The sequence below is a fragment of the Agelaius tricolor genome, unplaced genomic scaffold (genome assembly GCF_023055355.1).
Source record: "Agelaius tricolor isolate 1412-34295 unplaced genomic scaffold, bAgeTri1.0.p SCAF_6, whole genome shotgun sequence".
Taxonomy (NCBI): domain Eukaryota; kingdom Metazoa; phylum Chordata; class Aves; order Passeriformes; family Icteridae; genus Agelaius; species Agelaius tricolor.
The window spans coordinates 41,834,974-41,854,525 of record NW_027269266.1 but is presented as its reverse complement, the minus strand read 5'-3'; the positions used below and the strand labels follow the sequence as shown (position 1 = coordinate 41,854,525).

The window sequence follows — 19,552 nt, the reverse complement described above, 5'->3', positions numbered from 1 at the left end:
AGTAGCTTACAGGTACCATCAAACTACAATACTTTCTAGTGCTACTTCACTTGGCCTTCAGTACCATGCAGATTTGCACCTGCAGTTTGTTATTTACTCTTCCTTTTGGTTAAAGGGAAAAAAATTATGTTTGATGCTATTTCAGAAGCTTTCTAAATTCCTCCTTTGCCTAAACACAAGCAAAATCCTTAAGCATAGCTTAGGGGGTTTTTAGTAAGTACCTGTTACAAAAGACTTGCACTGTTTCAAGGCAGGCAGAAATTCAAAGTCACAGAAACTCAGAAGATATTAACAAAAATACCCAGCCAGATAAGAACCTGTATTAACTTTAGTATTTTCACCTGTAATAAAAGAGATCCCAGTTTGCTTCTATTTTTATCCTTTGGCGCCGTTTCCTTAATATCACTGGTTTTTGAATCATGTTCTGCAAAATAACCAAATTTCATAAGTCAGTAGAGGCAGATATCTCCCATTTTTCCCTTTTAAAATAAAAGGCTATATTTTTTACACTCCTTCAAAATCATACCAAGTTAAGCTTCATTAATAATGTCTCCTTTTCTGGTGAGTAGCAGCAACAGACTTTCACAAGTGTTATTTGCACCAAGTTAAATCATGCCAGAGAAACTTTCAGCTGTTTGACACATCATTTGTTTAGAAGCAAGTTATCCCTGAGAAAAGCTTAATTCCCACCACCATAGGAATTCATCAGCTCCAAAGATGATGGAGATGAAAACTCATGATGAAAAATGTTTTGCCCTTGAAAGGAAAGAACTAGAGGAACTCACAAAAATAAAAGCAAGCCTGACTTGGTCACTGAAAGATTCCCTATTTTGATGAAGCATGAAATCACTGTTATCATCTACATAAGGTATCACATGCAAGCAGAAGTCTGAGCAACAGAGTCCACACAAATGACAAGAGATATACAGACTCACCATATTGTTTCTGTCCTGATTATGAAGGAAAATTGGAAGAAAAAGAAAAATACATTTAACACCCCAGAGTCACTGAAGTAATTTAAAGCGGTAACACCAAACTTGCTACTACATCTTCCAAGCTACACTTGCACACATTTGCTGTGAAATGATACAGCTCAGAATTCCACACAGAAAAATGACTCTTTAAACTCAGTATCTAGACAAGTTGTTTAAAGTGCAATTTGACCTTCCACTGTTTTTCACATTTATTCATTTCTCCAGTTTTGAACCTAATTCACCATTATTTCACAAATCTTACTGTCAAACTTCTGCATCACATTCTACATCAAACCTGAGTTAGACTTTTGTAAATTAAAGCTGATTACTATATCAGAACAAGTACAAAGGCATTTTCAATACTCTGCATTGTGCTTTTCATCCTTTCTTGCATGCACAACAGATTGTTTCACTTCCAGAATGCATAAAAACAAGCTTAGTCAATATAGTAAAGGAAGTTAAGGGAAACACCTCATAATTGAAAGAGTTTGTCATTTTGAACATGGCAATTAAACTAAAAGAAAAAGGAGACCAAAAGACTCAAGCAATGCTTAAGCTCTCCTCTCACAGTATCAGACCAAAACAGTCATTTATGACTTCAGTCTCAATCATGACCTTAGGTACAGTCTTGTGTTGCCCTTCAAGCACTGAGATACCTATATGCAACTGAATCCTAAGGTGGTGTCCATGGCAGGGGAAATAGAACTTGATGATGTTTAAGGTCCCTTCCAACCCAGGTTATTCTATGATTCTACAAGAAGGTTCCATAGCTAAATTATCACTGGTGTAAAGTATATAATTTTGAATGCAAAGAATATTCCATTTCTTTTAAATATAGCTCAAAAACTGGTTTTGCCACATTTCAAGGAATTTTCTCCTCTATAATCATCTTACAAGAAATGCATATAAGCTGCACTGCAGTTTGATACAGTTGGCTAAAGCCTAATACATATGCTGAAGGAATTCATTTGCCTGATTTACATTCTCCCTGGATCCTATTTCTAACCCAAGAATAGTAAGCACTAGAGAGTTTCCTAAAAGGAAGGAGAACTCTCAAATCAAAACACTTCTTTACTATTTCAGTGTGTGTTCTGACACTCAACGGTGACTTAGTCAAGTTACTCTAACAAAGACTTTCAAATACTTTTACCTCTTTTTGAGCTATGCCCATTCGATCTCTCCAGTGCATCAAGACAAGATCCACCTTCTCTTTGGCAAATTTTTCAACTTCTTTTGCAGCTTTTCCAGCCAGTCTCTGCCACTCTGGCACTTTATTGAACTTGCCATACTGATCCTGCAGAATAAAACCAATTACTTAGTTGTGGGTTATCTTTGCTGCAGGTCAATGCAGCAGTCAAGTGTCTGTATTACAAAAGTCACTAAGACAATATATCTATGTAATGGAATAGGAAAGACAACTACAATTACTTACAGTTGCAATTTTTAAGTTATCTCTAACATGCATTCTATCAGCATCTTTTTCAGGAACAGGATCAGCACTGTCAAGGTATGCCAGCAAACCTGGTGGCTAAAAACATTTAAAACCAGTGTAAACACACATGTGGCTAATTAACAGAAACCAACACTTTAGGTAATAACACAATTTCTTTAAATCGGGGATTTCAATTTATATTCTACTCTAAAGTAGGTATGTAAAGCTCCAGCATTTTTTTTTTGCTGTGAGTAGTAAAATGCCACCATCCTCAATAGAATTGTTTAACAGAGACATATTATTGGCTTCAGTGCAGCAGAACTCTTGGCTATACCCCATTTCTAAAAGCAGCACTTAATGCACCTAAAGAATGCAGGAAGAAAAGAGTTGATCCCAGGGCAATGCTGAGAGAGATGAATAATACTAGAATCCATCCATATCCTCTGATATGGACTAAATGTTACATGTGACAGATGAGACAGTCTTTTTTGACTAAGCTTTCCATAAGATAGTGTTCAAGATCAGGACAGTTTGCTCTGCCAAAAATGAAGGAACTGCTATTTTGAAATTAAAAGCTAGTAATTTAACAGATAGTTCAATAAATAGTGTTGTAAGAAATTATCCTAACTTCACTGAAGTAACTTAAGCAAGAAGCATTCAGGAGGCTGTAAGGGTGAAAGAACATATGAACAATCAGCATATGAAATAACAACATATAGATTTAACCAAGTTACAAGCAAACAAAGTTGGACAAGCAAGGCATGAAAGCATGGACAGAACTCCTGATATCTTAATTTCTTATTGGCACAAGAAAGCATTAGAGACATGCTTACAATGTTTCCCCCCTTTAATCAAGAAAAAGAAGTCAAGACACCTTATTTTTAAGTTTTGTGTCAAAGTATCTTAAAAAGTGTCAGGAAAGTGACAAAATTTTTAGAGTACGAGATGCTTTGAACCTCATCAATATCCTTTAATTAGCAGATGCCAGACTGCTGATCTCCCAGGCAAGACCTTCCCCTTGAAGGAAAAAGGGAATATGTTTACTATCTAGACTGTCCCAACTTTGATACTGCAAGCTTTCATATTTTATTTTTTTGCTACTCCATATTTTGTTTTTACTTACCAAAATACGTTTCAACAAATTCATAGCAGTTTTGTTCTCAGCTGTCCAGAGGCCAACCAAATGTCTACTTAACTGCCTGAAAAAGCCATTGAAATTAACAAACTGCAAGTTAGTACTTTAAACAGATTTTTAAACCACGAAACTGTCACCCTTACCATGCTGATGAAATGAAGATGAGCAAGAGCTTCGCACTCTTGAGTGAGTAAGAGCACAAAGCATTACATTGTTCAAGGATATGCTTAGCATGCTTTAAAGTGTTGCCTCTGAGAAGTTCCAGTGAAGTTAGTGGAACAGCAGCAGCACATGCTTTTTGATCTAGACCTAAAAGAACACTTGAGCAATAGAGCAGCTAAAGTTAAGAGGCTAGAAGCCATCAAGAACTGCTACATGCTCTACTTGAAGTTCTTAATACCAGTTATTGACTAGAAAATCCTTTCTAGGAGCCTGCCGTCTATGCCAACTGATGCTTTCTGCCAACATTTGTCACTAGGATTCTACTGCACTGAACTGAAGCATTGCTACAAGCACACTGTACGTAGTAGCACCAAACAGAACTAGCATGACAGATGGTTTCATACCCGCTCTCTCCTGGATGACACACAGTGGCAACAAGTTCCACTTGTCCCTACATTCCTTAGCAACTCTAAGCACTTCAGGAATTCACAGCTAAAGCTTCTATAGTCTTGTATTTGGGTGGAATTAATTGAATCATCACTCATCCTCCACAGCATACTCTCAGAGATCACAAGTTCTACTGACTGTTGATTCAGGGAATACCTTCTGTGAGGAAACTTCTCTCTCAGATAGGATGGGTGATCCTAACTGCATGCAAGATGTCTGAGATGTGCACACCCATTTTTATACAGTTGTACTGTACAAGTTGAAACTTTTTACAAGTTCCAAACGTTCTACTTGCCTTTTCTTTCCATGAATTAAAAGAAATAAAAATCAAAACTTAAGCCATTAACCAGTAACCAACCCAAGCCCACCTTAACAATAAAAAAAAAAAAAATCAAGGGTTAAGTTGCTGCAGTTTCAGCTGAAGCTTGTCCTACTAAAACATACCAGCTGCTAAAGAAAATATTCTCCTGAAGAACTGCAACTTTTCTTCCTTGACCTCCCAATGTATGCTAGGCCATTACTTAGATTTTTTTTAAACATGATATATCAAGTGAGATGGACATACCTATTTGTAAGCATCCTCTGATCTGTGCTTATTGTAAACATAGCAGTGTGCAAGTGACGAGGTAAGGCACCTTCACTGAGGGCAAGATCTTGCATTTTGGTAGCAATCTCTTTGTCTCCTTCCTTTGGAAATAGGGCAAGATGATTACTAAGGAAAGAATCTTAATTAAGCTGCTTTTATCTCAGTCTAAAGTTCCAAGGCCTTCTTGACCATCAATTATACCAACTAATATTCAAAACCAGAAGCTTGAGTATGATAGGTTTTAAGTGAAAGTTCTCAACAGAAACTGCTCAATGCTGTAGTAAAGCCATGGACCAGATAACTGGTATGGCATCTATGATGACAGTAACTGAAGAGGGCAGGATGCCTGTGTCCCATCATACATCAGGAGGCTGTAGTAGTAGTAGTACCATTTTCACACTGCAATTAAAAATTAGGATTAAACAGAGAATGGCAGCCACACATAATTGCCTGTTGCTTGACTTTTGCCAGCAGTAACCACTTAAGATTAATGGCTGCTGTTCAGTTTAGACAGCCACATGGGTAAGACTGCCACTCACTCAAGACACATTAGTTGCAATGAATAAGAAAAAACTTTTGCAGCACTTTTACTCATCTAAATTACAGGACTTTTAATAAACAACATAGTAACTTTCAGCTAACATTATTAGGTACATAGATGGAAATGTGAAGATTTGGAATACCTCTATTTCAAGTGTTCATTCACTTCCATTCCAAGAAAGCACTAGATGGATTTCAGGTGCATAAGCCATTGTTTTACAATGAGGCACTAACTTAAACCCTGAATTTCAACCCAGGAAATGTCAAGAGTCAGTTAGCAAGGTCATCCTGCAACAGTCATGAGGAACTCTTGAAAGGTATGGACTTGGCCCATACGTTATGTGGTATGGAAACTTAAAGCCAAAGCAAGAACAGAGGCTGACATCACTAGTCTGCTCTGGGACACTACTGCCTACTAATCCCAGTCCCATTCCATCTGGCAATGCATCCCAGGAAATATGACCTTTCCTCCTAGAAGTACCCTCCAACATGCAGAAGTCTGGTGGCTCTGAGGTATGTGGCTGAGCTACGTACAACATTTACAGCCAAACCTTGACTGCAGTATGAAGACATGCAAGGCACTACCTAATGTCCCAACTGACATGCTTTCCAAACCCCCAAGTGTAAGACAAAGCAAGTTGCTATATTAAACCACTCACAATTAAGCAGGTGCTCTGTTCCTCACTTCCAACTTCCCCCTCCCCACTCCCCACTTTGAGAAGCTAATATAACAAACTTCTCTTGGTAAGCAATTGCACTTCCAAAATAGACAATACATATTTTGCATGCTATCCCAGCTAACATTGATAAAATCTCACCTCTATTATTGCCTTCATCACCAAACCTGCTCCTTTCACAATTGCCATGGAAGGGTGCTAGAACAGAATGTTAACAAAGAAATTATCCAAGTGCAAAAACTGAAGATTAGATCATCTGTGATTCAGTTTCCTTAACTAATGTACATGGCTGTTCTACCTCCAATTCAGTTTGGTGAAAGCTAGCCTTAAGAAGAGTTCCTACCCTGTATCTTTGAACAAGCATCTCTCATGCAACTCCCAGACACAGTTCCTGGTACTGAGCAGCAGTATATATCAGAGAAGCTGAAATAATGCTGGGGAAAGCGGCTGACACAAGCTGACACTAATCAAAAGCAGAAGAAAAAACTATTTTTACAGTAAGAAGGCATTAGCATTTTAGCTAAAAATGCTACAATCCTTATAGGTTTACTACTGAAGAGGATGTTACTCTCCTTTTCTGACTCTTAACTCTCATTTACAGAGAAAGAAACAAAAAGGCAGAAAACTTGCCAATCAGGGGAAGATCTGTGCATCTGTTGAATCTATCCTAAAGCCCAAGTGGTATTTTACTGTGTTTCTGGAAACAGGTCCTAGGCAGTCTAGTCTACAATGATTTGGCATATCATTCACCATAGAATAATCACCTCAATCTGATATCTGAAGGCAAAATAATAGGCCACTAAAACATTCACCGAGATAGACAAGATTTAGGCACATTAACCAACTGAAGCCAAATCCATCTTTCAGTAAAATATGAAAAATTTCCTGTTCACTGATTACCTGAAGCCTCTAATAATAGTGAAAAGTAAATCTTACCTGAAAGAGCTTAAATAGTGTTCTTCCATTAGATGCCACCATTTCTAACAACATGTCAAACTGCTGCCCCTCAGTAGTCTCACTATATGGAGCACATAGGGCAAATGTCAGGAAGTCCAGAAGTGAACTAATTACTAGGGCACCTGTCCCGTGATCCTGAAATTAGGAAAACAGGTATGTAACTCAGATACAGCAGTCCAAGAGTACTCATGATGCTATTATAGCATATTCCCTATTATAGCATTAAAATAGTCTGTAAACAAAAACTATGGGTTTAGAAAATTCCATTAGTCTGAGTATGGCACTACCCTGATAAATAATTGGCTCCTAAAGCATATTAGAGACTCAAAATACTTTTATCTAGTTTAATTCCACAAATTTGAGTTTACACTGTTATTTTACTTAGAAGAAACATCCAGTTTCCATATTAAACATGCAAACATTTGTTGCAGGTCACTCAAAATCTGTGGTATTGACAGCTATTTCCTAACCTGTCAAGATCCAATCTTAATTAGAACAAACTTCAGTGCCAGACAGAGCTGTATTTTCAATTGTAGGTGCAAACACATTCAAAGATACATCTCAGCATGATAAAAGCATTTTCATCGCAGTTAGGAAAGGCACTTAAAGAAGCTTAAATCTGTTTCCAAAATTTGACTTACCACATGGGAATTGAATTTCTCTAGTAGATTTTCTAGAAACTTCTTTGAAGAAAGAAGGGAAGCTTTGTTCAGCTGCTCCTGCCTCAGGTCATAGTCATCATGCATGGGCTATAAAAAAAACAAGCATTCACTACACAGGAACATTTCAACCCTCAGTTCTTAACAGCTGTAATCCAAAAGCCACTCTCTCTACACACAAAAAGTTCAGTTCAGTTCAAGTTCAGCAAGAAATCACTGTATAACAAGTTATTCCATGTCTGAACACATTGCAAGCTGAATGGCAGTCCCTATTTCTACATCTTTCAGTAGCCTGAAGTTCACATATTCCAAAGTGAAAGAAACTGGAATTTAATACTTACACACATAAGAGCACACAGCATGTCAATAGAGGCATGGGTTACTCCATCATTGTTCCTTTTGAGGGCTTTCACAACCTTCACTCCTAATCGTTCTCGAAATCTTTTGAAAGGGAAGCAAAACCACCAAGATCAGAGAAGAAACTAAAATCCTTATTTTAAGATGAAATCTAATCAGTGGCCAAGAGGGGTCTGCTCCCATTGCATTTAGCAAGCCAGTACCTTGATATTTTCATAAATTTGAGATTCCTGGTAGGAAAATACTGACTTTACTGTTAACATGCCAAGCACATTCATCAAAATAAAGATGTATCTGTGTAGTTACAGGATACTATTTATAGAGAAACTGAAATTTATAAAGGTCTCAGACGAAGTGCTTTTGTTACTCTTCCTGTCATTCTCAATATTATAGTTCCTCTATATTTCCTAGTCAGAAATGCTTCAAAGAATCTTTCATTTTCAGAACAATAGACAGTTTTTCTGCTTCCTTATATTTTTTAAGACAAACTCCAAGCACTCTGTACATACTATAGAAGTACAACCTCCTAACACCATTTTATCTTGTGTTGAACTGAAGATAGCAATGACATCAGCATACTTTGAGACTGAAGAACTGCCTACTTCAAGGACAGATGAAGGTACATGTTAAAAATTTTTCCACTAGGAAAATCATTAAACCGTATTTGCTTCAAGACAAAGTATTTAGCACAGGAAGAATCAGCTTTCCTTGCAAATGATTACCTGGGATTCTCAATTTGCATGAAAGCCTGGTGGCAGCCTCATACTACTGAAAACCATCATGTAGAGAGTCTTACAGTCCTCTTCAGAAGGGAATTCCATTTCTCACTTTTAAGTTACTAACAGAAGTTCAAGGCCTATTTTCATCTACTACTTCCAAGCTTAAAGAGACTTTGCACTTACTTTGGAAGCTGAGTAAAGGCAAGGAAGCCTGCTTTTGAGGCCACTAGTCGTCTTACTGCTTGGAATTGGCTTTCAAGCTCTGCATTAGATGCTGCAACATCTCCCTCTTGGGAGAGCAATGCTGTTATGGCATTATTAATGAGCTTCTCCTTGTTTTCTGAGAAGAGACCCTGGTTAAAAAATAACAATCATTAATTTCTTTCTGCATTAGCAACATCTTAAAAGGATGGGTAAAGGCTCTATTCTTACATCTTGTGTAACTGCATGTAGGACTCCACTGTAGGAAATGTTAGCATTGAACCTGAACACAGCATCGGCAAAGTTACCATCTGGAAAAAGACATATCAAAAGTTAAGTGTACAGTACCTGACTCAATATCTGGATGCTTTAAAGAGCACTATAAACCCACATAAGAAGCATTAGCTTACTTGGAGGAGCAGCCAAAAACTTCAGATGAAGGCTCTCTACTTCTTCATCTACAGGCATACTGAGTAATCCCCAACGCTGGCCTTTGTGGGTGGAGGTCATTTTCACACAGACATCTCTATTACCAGAGGCTCTCACTCCATCCAACAAGCTAGCCAGGAGAGAATCTCTGGGGTGGGACAATGACACACAAATACAATTGGTATCAGAGAAGTGGTGCCAAAGAAACAAATTATAAGAGAAACGTGGGGAGAAATTCACATCACGAAAGGCAGTGATACCTGGAATCTCTTACTAATGCTACTGCCAACAGCTACACCTCTGGAAGAAACCACTAACTTTCAGTGTTCCTTTATGCACTGTAGGGAGAGAGCTGACTTACACCCAGTATAGCCAGCTGCAGCCTTTCACTAATGGGATCAGTTCTAGATTATCTGTTAATGAGTAACACATGTTGTTAGCCAATTCATCCCTGTGCTTTCTACAAAACCTCACTTAGCAGGATTAGACTGTATTACAACTGCAAGTGCACTCAGGGACTGTTCTGTTGGTTGTTTTAAATAGAATCAGCTAAGACAGTCTCAAGCAGAGAGCTCAAAGGGTTCAAAGCCTTCACATTTCCATATTACTTAGACTGTGCTTTCTTCCCTTGTTTCAGATATACTATTTAACCAAATACAGCATACACAGAACTATATTGCTTAGGAGAAACAGGCTGTATCTAACTGTCCAACACCCTTTCACGTTCATCAGAAAACTTCTGGAGAGATCTGTTTAAAGCTGGAATGAAGGTAAATGGGAGAGATTTAGTTCCTGTAACAAACCTTGATTTGTAAGTGGCAGACTGCTAGAACAGCAAGGCTTTGAGTTAACCTCTCCCAAGGGTCAGAAGCTGAGGAACTAGAAGTGCTACAGTAGTAACTTTCATTTGAATCTGTAATGCACAGAAGCTCCAGTTACCTTTCTGTTGAAGAGTATTTTCGAATTTGTCCTTTGATGAATTCAATGGTGAAAAGCTGGGGGTTTTCACAGTCACACACTATTGCAAATACCTGAAAATAAGGGACAAGGATCATATTCATGAAGTAGTGCTATTTAGCTACTCTACAAATTAAGGCTTACATATACTTTCAATTCCTCTCTTTTAGAGCCTTTATTTGAAGAAGTGGTAGTGAGAAAGAATGCCCCTTACCTCGCCTAAAGGTTTCAAAGTTGCAATGTTGTAGGTAGCTGGATCCCTCTCAACTAAGCAAGCTTCTGTAAGAGCTAGTATTCTTTTCACAGGTTCCTTGTAAAACAAGAGAGAGGCATGCTAGGAAAGAGAATACTTAGTACTTAATAGGAACCAAGTATGTTCAGTCTAACAACCTTACCAAGTGCCTAGGTGTTATTTTTTGAACAACAAACTCTGCTAAAGATGTTATAGATTCATCATTGCTGTACTTCCCAAAGCGAAGGTTCAAGTATTGCTCAAATTCTAGGGATTCTTTCCTTATCCGCAGAGAGATGCCTATGAAGTTGCCAGCATGGTCTATTGCACTCTTGATAATTTCCTCCCTCTGCTCAGAGGCAAACAGGTGCTGCAAATTTTGTCAGGAAAAACAATTAACAGGTGAAAAATATGGCACAGCCAAAGAAAATCACAGTTCTAGAAATAATGGTCCACTATATACCTAACAGTAGGGAATATTCACAGCAGCTGGACTGGCCTTTGCTAAGTGCATGGTATAGACAGGTATTTATTACACAGGAGATCCACTATTAACTTTACATTTGCCTTTAAAAAGAAAATCTATAGCAGCTATTCCTAAAGGATATCCTGCTACACATTAGTGTGCCATTAAAGTTATGGTCTGCATGACCTGCCTGTCCACCCTTGGCAACAGACCCTGACAGCCTGGCAGGAGTGAGGACCCAGAGAAAGCAACTGGGGCTACCACTGGTGATCTTCAAGGTTAGGGCAGCTCTAGAGGATCAATTATACATTGCTAATTTTATACCAAAGAAAAGCATGCTGCAATACAAAAGACATGGAAACCCTCATCTAGTTCTATTTTAGAGACTGAGGTAGCCATACCTAGGAATTAATTTATGGTTAATAATGTAAACATCCTTTTCAGCTGTTTGAAGTACAGTACACAGAAACCCTGTCATGATTTTAGAACCAACGTTACACTGCAATATTTCCCAAGCAAAGCTGCTAAGTAATCAGATCACAGGTCTTAAGAGGCAATGGCACCACTGATAAATCTATTTCTGAATTGAATCCCTACATCAGTTAGGGATTAGTAACACACTAATGTAAATTTGAGAAATGACAGGAAATCCCACATTACATTCATATTGACTACCTAAAAAAACTAGATATCCCACCCCTTCTAGTTCTTAAACATGCAATACACACACACACAAAACTCCCCACACCAAAAACCATAACCAAACCCATATCAGCATCCTCTCAAATATTTTAACTAACTTCCTATCCTTTTAGGATCTTTCCCTAAGCCATGAGGCCCCACAACTGGGTCCCAAAGATGCACATACTTGTATGCTCCAACTGTGTTGAAGCTTCATTATTAAATATGCAGCTATAAATATCCTAAGAACCATACCAAGATATTTTGATTTAATACTCACCAATCTACTAAACCCTCCATAGAGGATACAGAAGCCTCCCTGATAGCCAGTAATATCAACAAAGCCTTCAATATTTCTGTAGTCATAGGAGCACAGGACCTTATTTGTTGCAGGATCAATTTGGTCAATACCTCCAGGAGTCACTTCCAGAATCACAGGTTTCCTCGTATCACTCCAGTGATGCTTATAGCAATTATACCTCTGCAGGGAGAGCTACTTTTAGGCATCAATGCACACTCCTTTACTACACAGCAGTAGTTCTCTACTTAGCTAGTAAGTTCAAAAAATCATATAATTTCCCTTAATGCTGTTGTCTATATTAAGAACACTATGAAGTAGCTGTAGCTGACAATTGACAAAGAGGTCACAGCTTAAAAAATGCGTGTTGAAGCAAGAACATAATCCCAAAAGAGCCACTCCCAAAGGAAGTAAGTTCTCTTGTTGCAGAAGTTGGTCTACTCACAGACTTCTGAACATTGTGGTTCGATGAGGAAATAGCATTTACACCAAATGCTGTTATTCAGCTAATTAAATCAAATTAAGGTAAGTTTGTCACTGTAGTGAATATTTTTCATCTCCTGTAGTCACATTCCATTACAAATACAAACTTACTTCAGCCAGTAAAAGTTAGAGGTCTGTTCTAAACTACAATGAGACAAAGGGGATCCCCATATTCCATCAGTGTTACTATGCTCATGACTGAAGATTTATTCTATGAAACACTTTAAATTACTTAAAGTAACTTTAAGCACTTGAAGTGCTGCTATCTTATATGACCAAAAGACAAATATAAAGTCCAGCTCTGTAGACTGAATTGCTTATTGCTGTATTACCACAAATTCAGTGAATGCCAATCTTGTCTGTAAGATCAGAACCTACAGAATCTTGTCTGGTCAGAACCTACAGAAATCCTTTTAGGAAGCATCAAATGTTCAGGATATTATGCAGAAAATATTTAATTAGTAAGTAAAGCAAACATTGACTAACATGAATCAATGTTTTTCTCCTCTCCAGATAAGATCTCCACATAGCTCAGCCCTGTGTTTCAACAGTAACATTCATAGTCCATGTACAAGCACAAGGCTCAGGCCAATCAAAGTGAGCTCAAATATTCTACTGGTAAAGAGGTTCCCATTGCTTTTGAACAAACTCCATTTTCTCTTCTCAAAGACTTCACATCCAAATTCACAAAAGCTATTTCAGGTAGCACATATAGCACAAGCATAAAATACATGAACAAAGCAGAAATCTGAGTCTTTAGATAATTTCCTTAAATGGCACATGATGCAGGTAAGCCAGACACTTACCCGTCCTGTGATTTTTCCTTCTGAGAAGTCTGTCCTGAATCTCTGTTTTTAAAAAAGTTAACAGTGAATGAATGCAAATATGACAACCCATCTATCCAGAAAGTCTACATTTAAGGTGACTTTGTTTTATGAGACTCGTATTAAGCCTCCTCAGAAGGCTCACCATTCCACTGCAGTTAATATATTCAGTATTTGTAGCTTTACTCACTCTTTACAGTACTTGCTCCAACTGACACTAGATCAAGATCATTAACATAACAGCTCAAAAACTTGCCTTCCCACTTTTTATGCAGGGAAAGAAAATATAATACACTACCACAAATGGTAACTGAGTACTTACTGCTTGCTTGAAGAAAATAAAAATAAAAATCTTACCAGTGCCTCTGTAAGGAGTTCTGTTCTGTGCTCTGTGGAAAACTTAAGTGTCTCGGATTTTTTTCCACTCCCTTTGCGAAAAGTGAGATTAAATTCTGTTCCTTGTCCTTTTCCAACAGGAGAAATACCACAGATATCTCCATAAGGCCACTAGACAATTGAAAGTAATTAGGTTATACTGTCAGTAATTTTAAAGCTACATCTCCCTCCTTCAAAACCCCTTAGAACCTATAGTAACCCTGTAACAAGGTGCCAGCTAGCATGCTACGTGACAGCATAAGCTTGAGCTTCCTCTTTGATACTGTGCAAAGTAACTAAGTGTCCTGACTCCCTTCAGGGACACAGCTCAGCAGTGATCAAACTTACCCTGGTTCCTTCAGAACAGCACAGCCAAAGGCAAAGTACTACTTGTTGGCCAATAAAGAGAAATTGCCTAAAAGTACAAAACCCTATGGGTATTTGTAGAGTTAGTGAAGGCAACACAGACCTTCTGTTATGTGTACTTTTGTACACAGCTGCCACACCTTCTGGCTTTTCTGAGATCTTGTCAGACTGGATGGTTTCTTAAGCCTGAATGTCACTATTCACTCTGGATAATGGACATAAGTCAAAAATCAACTTCAAAAATGACAGTTACCTGATTTGTAACTTCCAGTGTGTTGGGGTTGTATGTGGTGATGGCATGTGTTCCAACTGAAAAGACTCGTTTATACCTAGAATACAAAATAATGTTAAGTTTCTCCAGAAGTCACAGGAAAACCCATACTGAACTGCAAAAATGATGTTAAGATGATATACACAGGTTTTTGTTAGGAAATGGATATGGAATTTTCTATGTTGTTACTTACAGTTTACTTTATAATATCTTAAGTTCTTCTGTTCTATATATCCATAAAGGGGACGTACAAGTTAAATACTACTAAATAGATTTACTTATGCATACCTTTTCCTAAGTTACTGGCTAAGGCAGGATCAAAGACTCATAGACTTGCACTGAAAGGTACTACCAGACCAGAATAAACTTTAAGACGGCTTCACAGGTAGGGGGAAAAAAAAAACCCAACCATTCCTGCAATAGTCTAAAAGCATCCATCTGAAGCTGTCTCAGTCAACAGTTTTAACACAAAATCCAATTTACACAACTGTTCACAATACTGTACCAAGTCAAAGTACTACTATGGCCAAGCCTAATTTTCTTCATCTTGAGGGAAACCAAAGCTACCAAACTCTAGAAAGACTTATATCACCAAAGCTACAGTCATTGTACATTGATATCACAGATATGTTAACTGTCACAGGGCTTAAAGAATAGCAAGGTAGTTGTTTGTGTTTCAAGTGTATCAGACACAAGCAGCAGTGAGCTAAAGCTACAGAATTTTGATGCATCAAGTGCAAAATCAAAGCCTTACCATGGCTTCATTTCCTAGATAATCTCCAAAATGTACCCTGAATAAACAGAGACTCTTTACATATTTCTGAATCTGAAAGTTTTGAAACATAACTAAGCACAGTTTGAAACAGTAGATTATTAATAATAGCTTATTACTTGCACAAGCCATGTTCTAGGGTGCTTCCATCTGGAAGCCATCCGGCCCAAAAAGTAAAGCCAAAGCTGAACCAGAGCCAGTACTAGTAAGTATTCTCTGACTAAAGCAATAGCATCTGAACATGGATGCCTTTCTTGAACTTGAACCAAATAAAAATACTTTGGCTAGTTGTCCACATTAAAACTGATTCAGTGTAGGAATTTAAGTTTCAGTTCTGGGTAAACTGTGGGTTTGCTTGGAAAAGATATTAGCAACCAGCTGCCTAATTAATCTGAACCTGTGCCATGTTAGACTGCATCAAAAACCAGCAGATCATTTCTTCCATCCTTCTCTGCATTCTTGTGCTGCAGTACTTTCTCCTCTCTCACTTGACAGGTCTGCAGCACAAGCCATCATTTCTGCATAAAGTCAAACTTTGCATGGGCATCAAATATATTCAGAGCAGCTCTCACATATCCCTTATAACAAGAAGGTCAAGAGCATGTATCTGACAGTCAGGCAATCTCACAAACTTAATACCCTTCCAATTTCCATTATTATTAAAACAGTGCAAGTTGAAGCCTTTACTGACCCAGAGTTTACTTAGGAATTAAAACAAGTGCTTATTTTCTTCAAAGCTTAGGAACATTTGTATTGAACTGATTGGCCCCCTTAAGGATGTTTAACATATTTACAAAACCTATTTGTTTTTCTACATAGTTGAAATTTCCTTATTTAAGATGCAGCTCAAGGAAGTAATGAAGTAATGAAGCAGAATGTTTGAAGCTACTCTAGCTGCTAATAATTCCACTATATTCAGCCTGTCAAAGAATGCTCCAGTCCTTAGTGCATAAGAAGAAACACACTGTTCCCTCTCCTCTTGTCGCACAATTTATATAGGTTTTCTGTCTTTTATATGACTTATAAATGAGGTTCGTTTAAGTTCTTTAGAACAGCATATCACAAGTAAAAAAGCTCTTTACTACTTGCTCAAGGTTTTGTTTACTTACTGAGCCTACTGTGAGCTGCACAGCGCTTTGTGGCAGAGTAAGAATTTGCAACCATTACACGTAACCGAAGATCAGCTTCCAAACATCATAGCCCCTTCCTTTTCTCCCCTTATGCTCAAGCCCACATTTCAAGATCCAGGAAGCATTTATTATCCAGGATTCTTAATATGTGTTGGGACAAGGAACACAAGACAGAACAGCAGTTTTGCTGAGTTGCCATTTCCCTTGTTTCCTCTCCCTAGGTAAATTCAGAAGAACCAAGTCTTGTTTCATGGACAGGGGAGATTCAGAAGTCAGCTCTCACATGTGGCCTACACTCTTGTTCATAACCTCACCTATAAATATTTACGAAAGGTATTCATACCTCCAGGACTTGAAGAGTTTACTATTAATTATCTCTCAAACTACTCTGCAGTACTGTCTAATCCCAGGCTGTTTTGCGAAGAGTTGAAGCAAATGTCCTCTTCCCCAAGAAAAGACTATGGCCTGTTCACTAATTATTTCAAAGCACTGGAGAAATCTTTTTAATCACAATGAACCTGGCAGATAAATTTCATACCACCACACCCAACAAAAAAAAAATCTTCATTAATTTTACAGATCTACAGAACACTGGAGCATCATCATGTGCACTACTGGAAAATACTTTATGGACACACAGAGCCCATATTCAAAATGACTAATTCTATGAGTAGTCAAAATGATTCAGGCTCATTTAGCACCACACATTAAGTTACTGGTTTTTTAATGTTATACATAGATTATACTGAGAACATATAACTATGAACTGAGTGGACTCAAGAATTCAAATAGAAAATTACTAAAACCCAAATAAGCTTCTGTTGCAACAAACAAGAGGCAACTACTTACTAAATACTTCTTTCCCCCTCACTACAAAAGAATTAACACACCACTGAATTTTTAAACTAAATCTGTTCTAGACTTTAGACTTAGCCTGAAGTTCTGTAAGAATTCTATAAATGCACCAGAACATTACCATCAAGGTTCAAGATCTTCAAGAGCTTGCCTCAGGCTTTTTAATGAGAGGAATTCTCCTTTCCTTCTCAGTATTCCCAGTCTTTGATAGGATGAATGGGTCAGACAAAAAAATCAACCAGTTTCAATTTACTGGTCAAACAACAGATTTGGACAATACCTCTTCATAAAACCATTAGAATCAAGCGGTTCTCCTGTTCCCAAGGTGCAGATAACCCACTCTCTTTGTTATGTTGATGTTTGGATAGCAAGGAAAAACTCATTCTACAGAGATACTATGCATGTGAAAAGGAACAGTGGGTGAACGTACCAAATCAAGCCCTGTAACAGCTGACTTCAGACACAGCATAACAGATACCAGTTATGATAACTTAGTGGATAATTTCATTAGACATTCCCAAGCTTTTGCAGACAGGAGCATCACCAAAAATTTATTTTTAGATCCAAGACCCCCATTAAAATCCGGTTAATTTCTATTAGCAGAATTCTTCAAATTATCTCAGTTAGTAGTTTAACAGATAATCTGTTACACAATTTAAGTGTATATGTGGACTAGTAATCCTCATGAATTAAAGTACATAAAACACTACTCCTCCATCAAACTGTTCTGAGAAGAAACATTTCCATCTTAAATTTAGTGGTTTATATAGTTAGTTCAAGAGGCTCAGAACCTGACGAGGTCAGATGGTCCATTTCAGAGCTACACTGCACCGTGGGAACATAAGCAGAGGAAAGCTAAACCACAATGTTACAAATCCAATCTGATTCTAGTGAAGATACATTTAGTTCAGACACTGAGCAGCAGGAGCCTTTAGTTCAATTTTCATTCATCAGTTGGATGAAGTTAAAACTATGCACTTAAATCCAGTACCAGAGAGGAAAAATGTCACACAAAACTTTAAAAACAAAAAGCCAAAATTAACAAACTTCAAATCACTTACTTCCCCCTCCATGAATGTTTTGTTGTGTAGAAACAAGCAAGATCTCTGTTTTCTCTAATTATATTCATTCTGTGCCAAGACCTGAAAACAAAGGAGACGTCCTGTTAGCACTCAGGATTCTTATTTAAAACCAAAGTTCACCAATCATTGATATACTTTTACAAAAAGACTTTGTTTTTAAACTTGTTTAACAAACAATACGTGGACCATGTTGTACAAGAATTATCAGTTTCTCCAATGCATTTGTTACACTAGCTATTCCTTAACAGCACCAGGTTCCAGTAAGTTACGTCACATTTACCATATTACAATCACTCTACTTTCACTGCACTTTTGCACATTCAAATTTTATAGTTTGAATAAAATAGAGTATATTTTATGTCATCTCCAAAATGCTTTACTCTCAAAAATCGTATTATATAAAATTATTTGAGTAACCTCTACCTGTAACTCTAGCTAAACCAAAGTTCTACTGCAATTCTGAAATAAACAGTAAGGAGGTATCTGGATACATAGAACCGTTTGTTTTCCAGTCTGAATCAGAACCTGAGGTTGAGAAACTTACTAGCTAAGCATTATGATTGAAGAGCTGACTAAGTACCATTCCTATGCTGTAAAAGTTTAAGCAATCTCACCACTAACATCATGACATGCTTATTTCACACAGAGGGAATATCTATTCCCTAAACACACACACTGAGGACTTCAGTGAAAATTCCCCATAATTGCTTAAGTAGATCATTGCTTTAGGAGTTGCTAAGTTCTAAGGAATGCTTCTAAACACTACTATTTTCAATGCCTGAAACAAATGCATGTTGAGTAGTTAGGAAATTAATCTCCCTTTTATTTCACTATGTTGTTACTGCATATACAAGGAACTTAAGCAGACATTCTCTGATTAAGTACAAAAGTGAAGTTTTCACTCTCCATTTACTGCTACAGCATTAGCTATATTTTCAAATGTGTTAAATCAGACTTCCCTGTAACTGATTGAACTGATTGGTACTACCCCCAGGTTATCACCAATAACACAGTGGCATCCCCAAAATACCACACACTAATGCTGGTCTGCAAGAACACAGCTTGCCTGAAGCAACTCTCAAGCAACCCAATCCCAGTCAGTACTGCACTCAAAGTTAAATAACATCCCATTATCTTTTTACATTCAGCTAACTCTGCTTGACTGGGCAAAGGAAGATGTCTTATTTTGAGATGGACAATCTGCAACATTAGCTCATTGCTAATTGCTACCCTCTATGACTTCAGGTTATTTTCTTTCTGAGCAAACTCTATAGCAGTTATGGAGTCATAACCATGAAGAATGGATAACCTGCTCAAAATGTACTCTAGAATTCCTTCCCTCAGGTGAAGAGCCAGCACAATCATCACTACCTACTGAAGGAAACTTGAAGTACTGCCTCTGGGAAGAGAGAAGAGCAGTATTTACATCTTTCAATGACTCAGTGTTCGAGTCAAATTTTCAGAGTTAATATTCCAATGACTTGT

General features: G+C 37.6%; 1 protein-coding gene across 4 annotated transcripts in view; it reads right to left on the bottom strand.

Moving 5' to 3' along the window:
• The window catches only part of DNAJC13 (DnaJ heat shock protein family (Hsp40) member C13), a 56,448-nt gene that overhangs the window by 30,255 nt on the left and 6,641 nt on the right, over nt 1-19,552 (bottom strand). For 2 of the 4 annotated variants that reach the window (XR_011679575.1, XM_071429516.1), the window contains exons 2-22: nt 18,047-18,127; nt 14,211-14,286; nt 13,574-13,723; nt 13,199-13,240; nt 11,892-12,092; nt 10,628-10,834; nt 10,447-10,542; nt 10,215-10,306; nt 9,257-9,423; nt 9,078-9,157; nt 8,829-8,998; nt 7,911-8,010; nt 7,552-7,659; nt 6,890-7,045; nt 6,095-6,151; nt 4,716-4,837; nt 3,530-3,605; nt 2,407-2,502; nt 2,125-2,268; nt 936-950; nt 342-424 (exon numbers count right to left, since the gene is read on the bottom strand). Coding sequence is in view for 3 of the 4 variants with exons in the window: in XM_071429516.1 (XP_071285617.1) it covers nt 342-424; nt 936-950; nt 2,125-2,268; nt 2,407-2,502; nt 3,530-3,605; nt 4,716-4,837; nt 6,095-6,151; nt 6,890-7,045; nt 7,552-7,659; nt 7,911-8,010; nt 8,829-8,998; nt 9,078-9,157; nt 9,257-9,423; nt 10,215-10,306; nt 10,447-10,542; nt 10,628-10,834; nt 11,892-12,092; nt 13,199-13,240; nt 13,574-13,723; nt 14,211-14,286; nt 18,047-18,114 (2,306 nt within the window). In the remaining variant the exon portion in view is untranslated. Of the gene's footprint in view, nt 1-341; nt 425-935; nt 951-2,106; nt 2,269-2,406; nt 2,503-3,529; nt 3,606-4,715; nt 4,838-6,094; nt 6,152-6,889; nt 7,046-7,551; nt 7,660-7,910; nt 8,011-8,828; nt 8,999-9,077; nt 9,158-9,256; nt 9,424-10,214; nt 10,307-10,446; nt 10,543-10,627; nt 10,835-11,891; nt 12,093-13,198; nt 13,241-13,573; nt 13,724-14,210; nt 14,287-18,046; nt 18,128-19,552 lie in introns of all 4 variants that reach the window. The other 2 variants (XM_071429517.1, XM_071429518.1) reach the window with 2 other exon arrangements.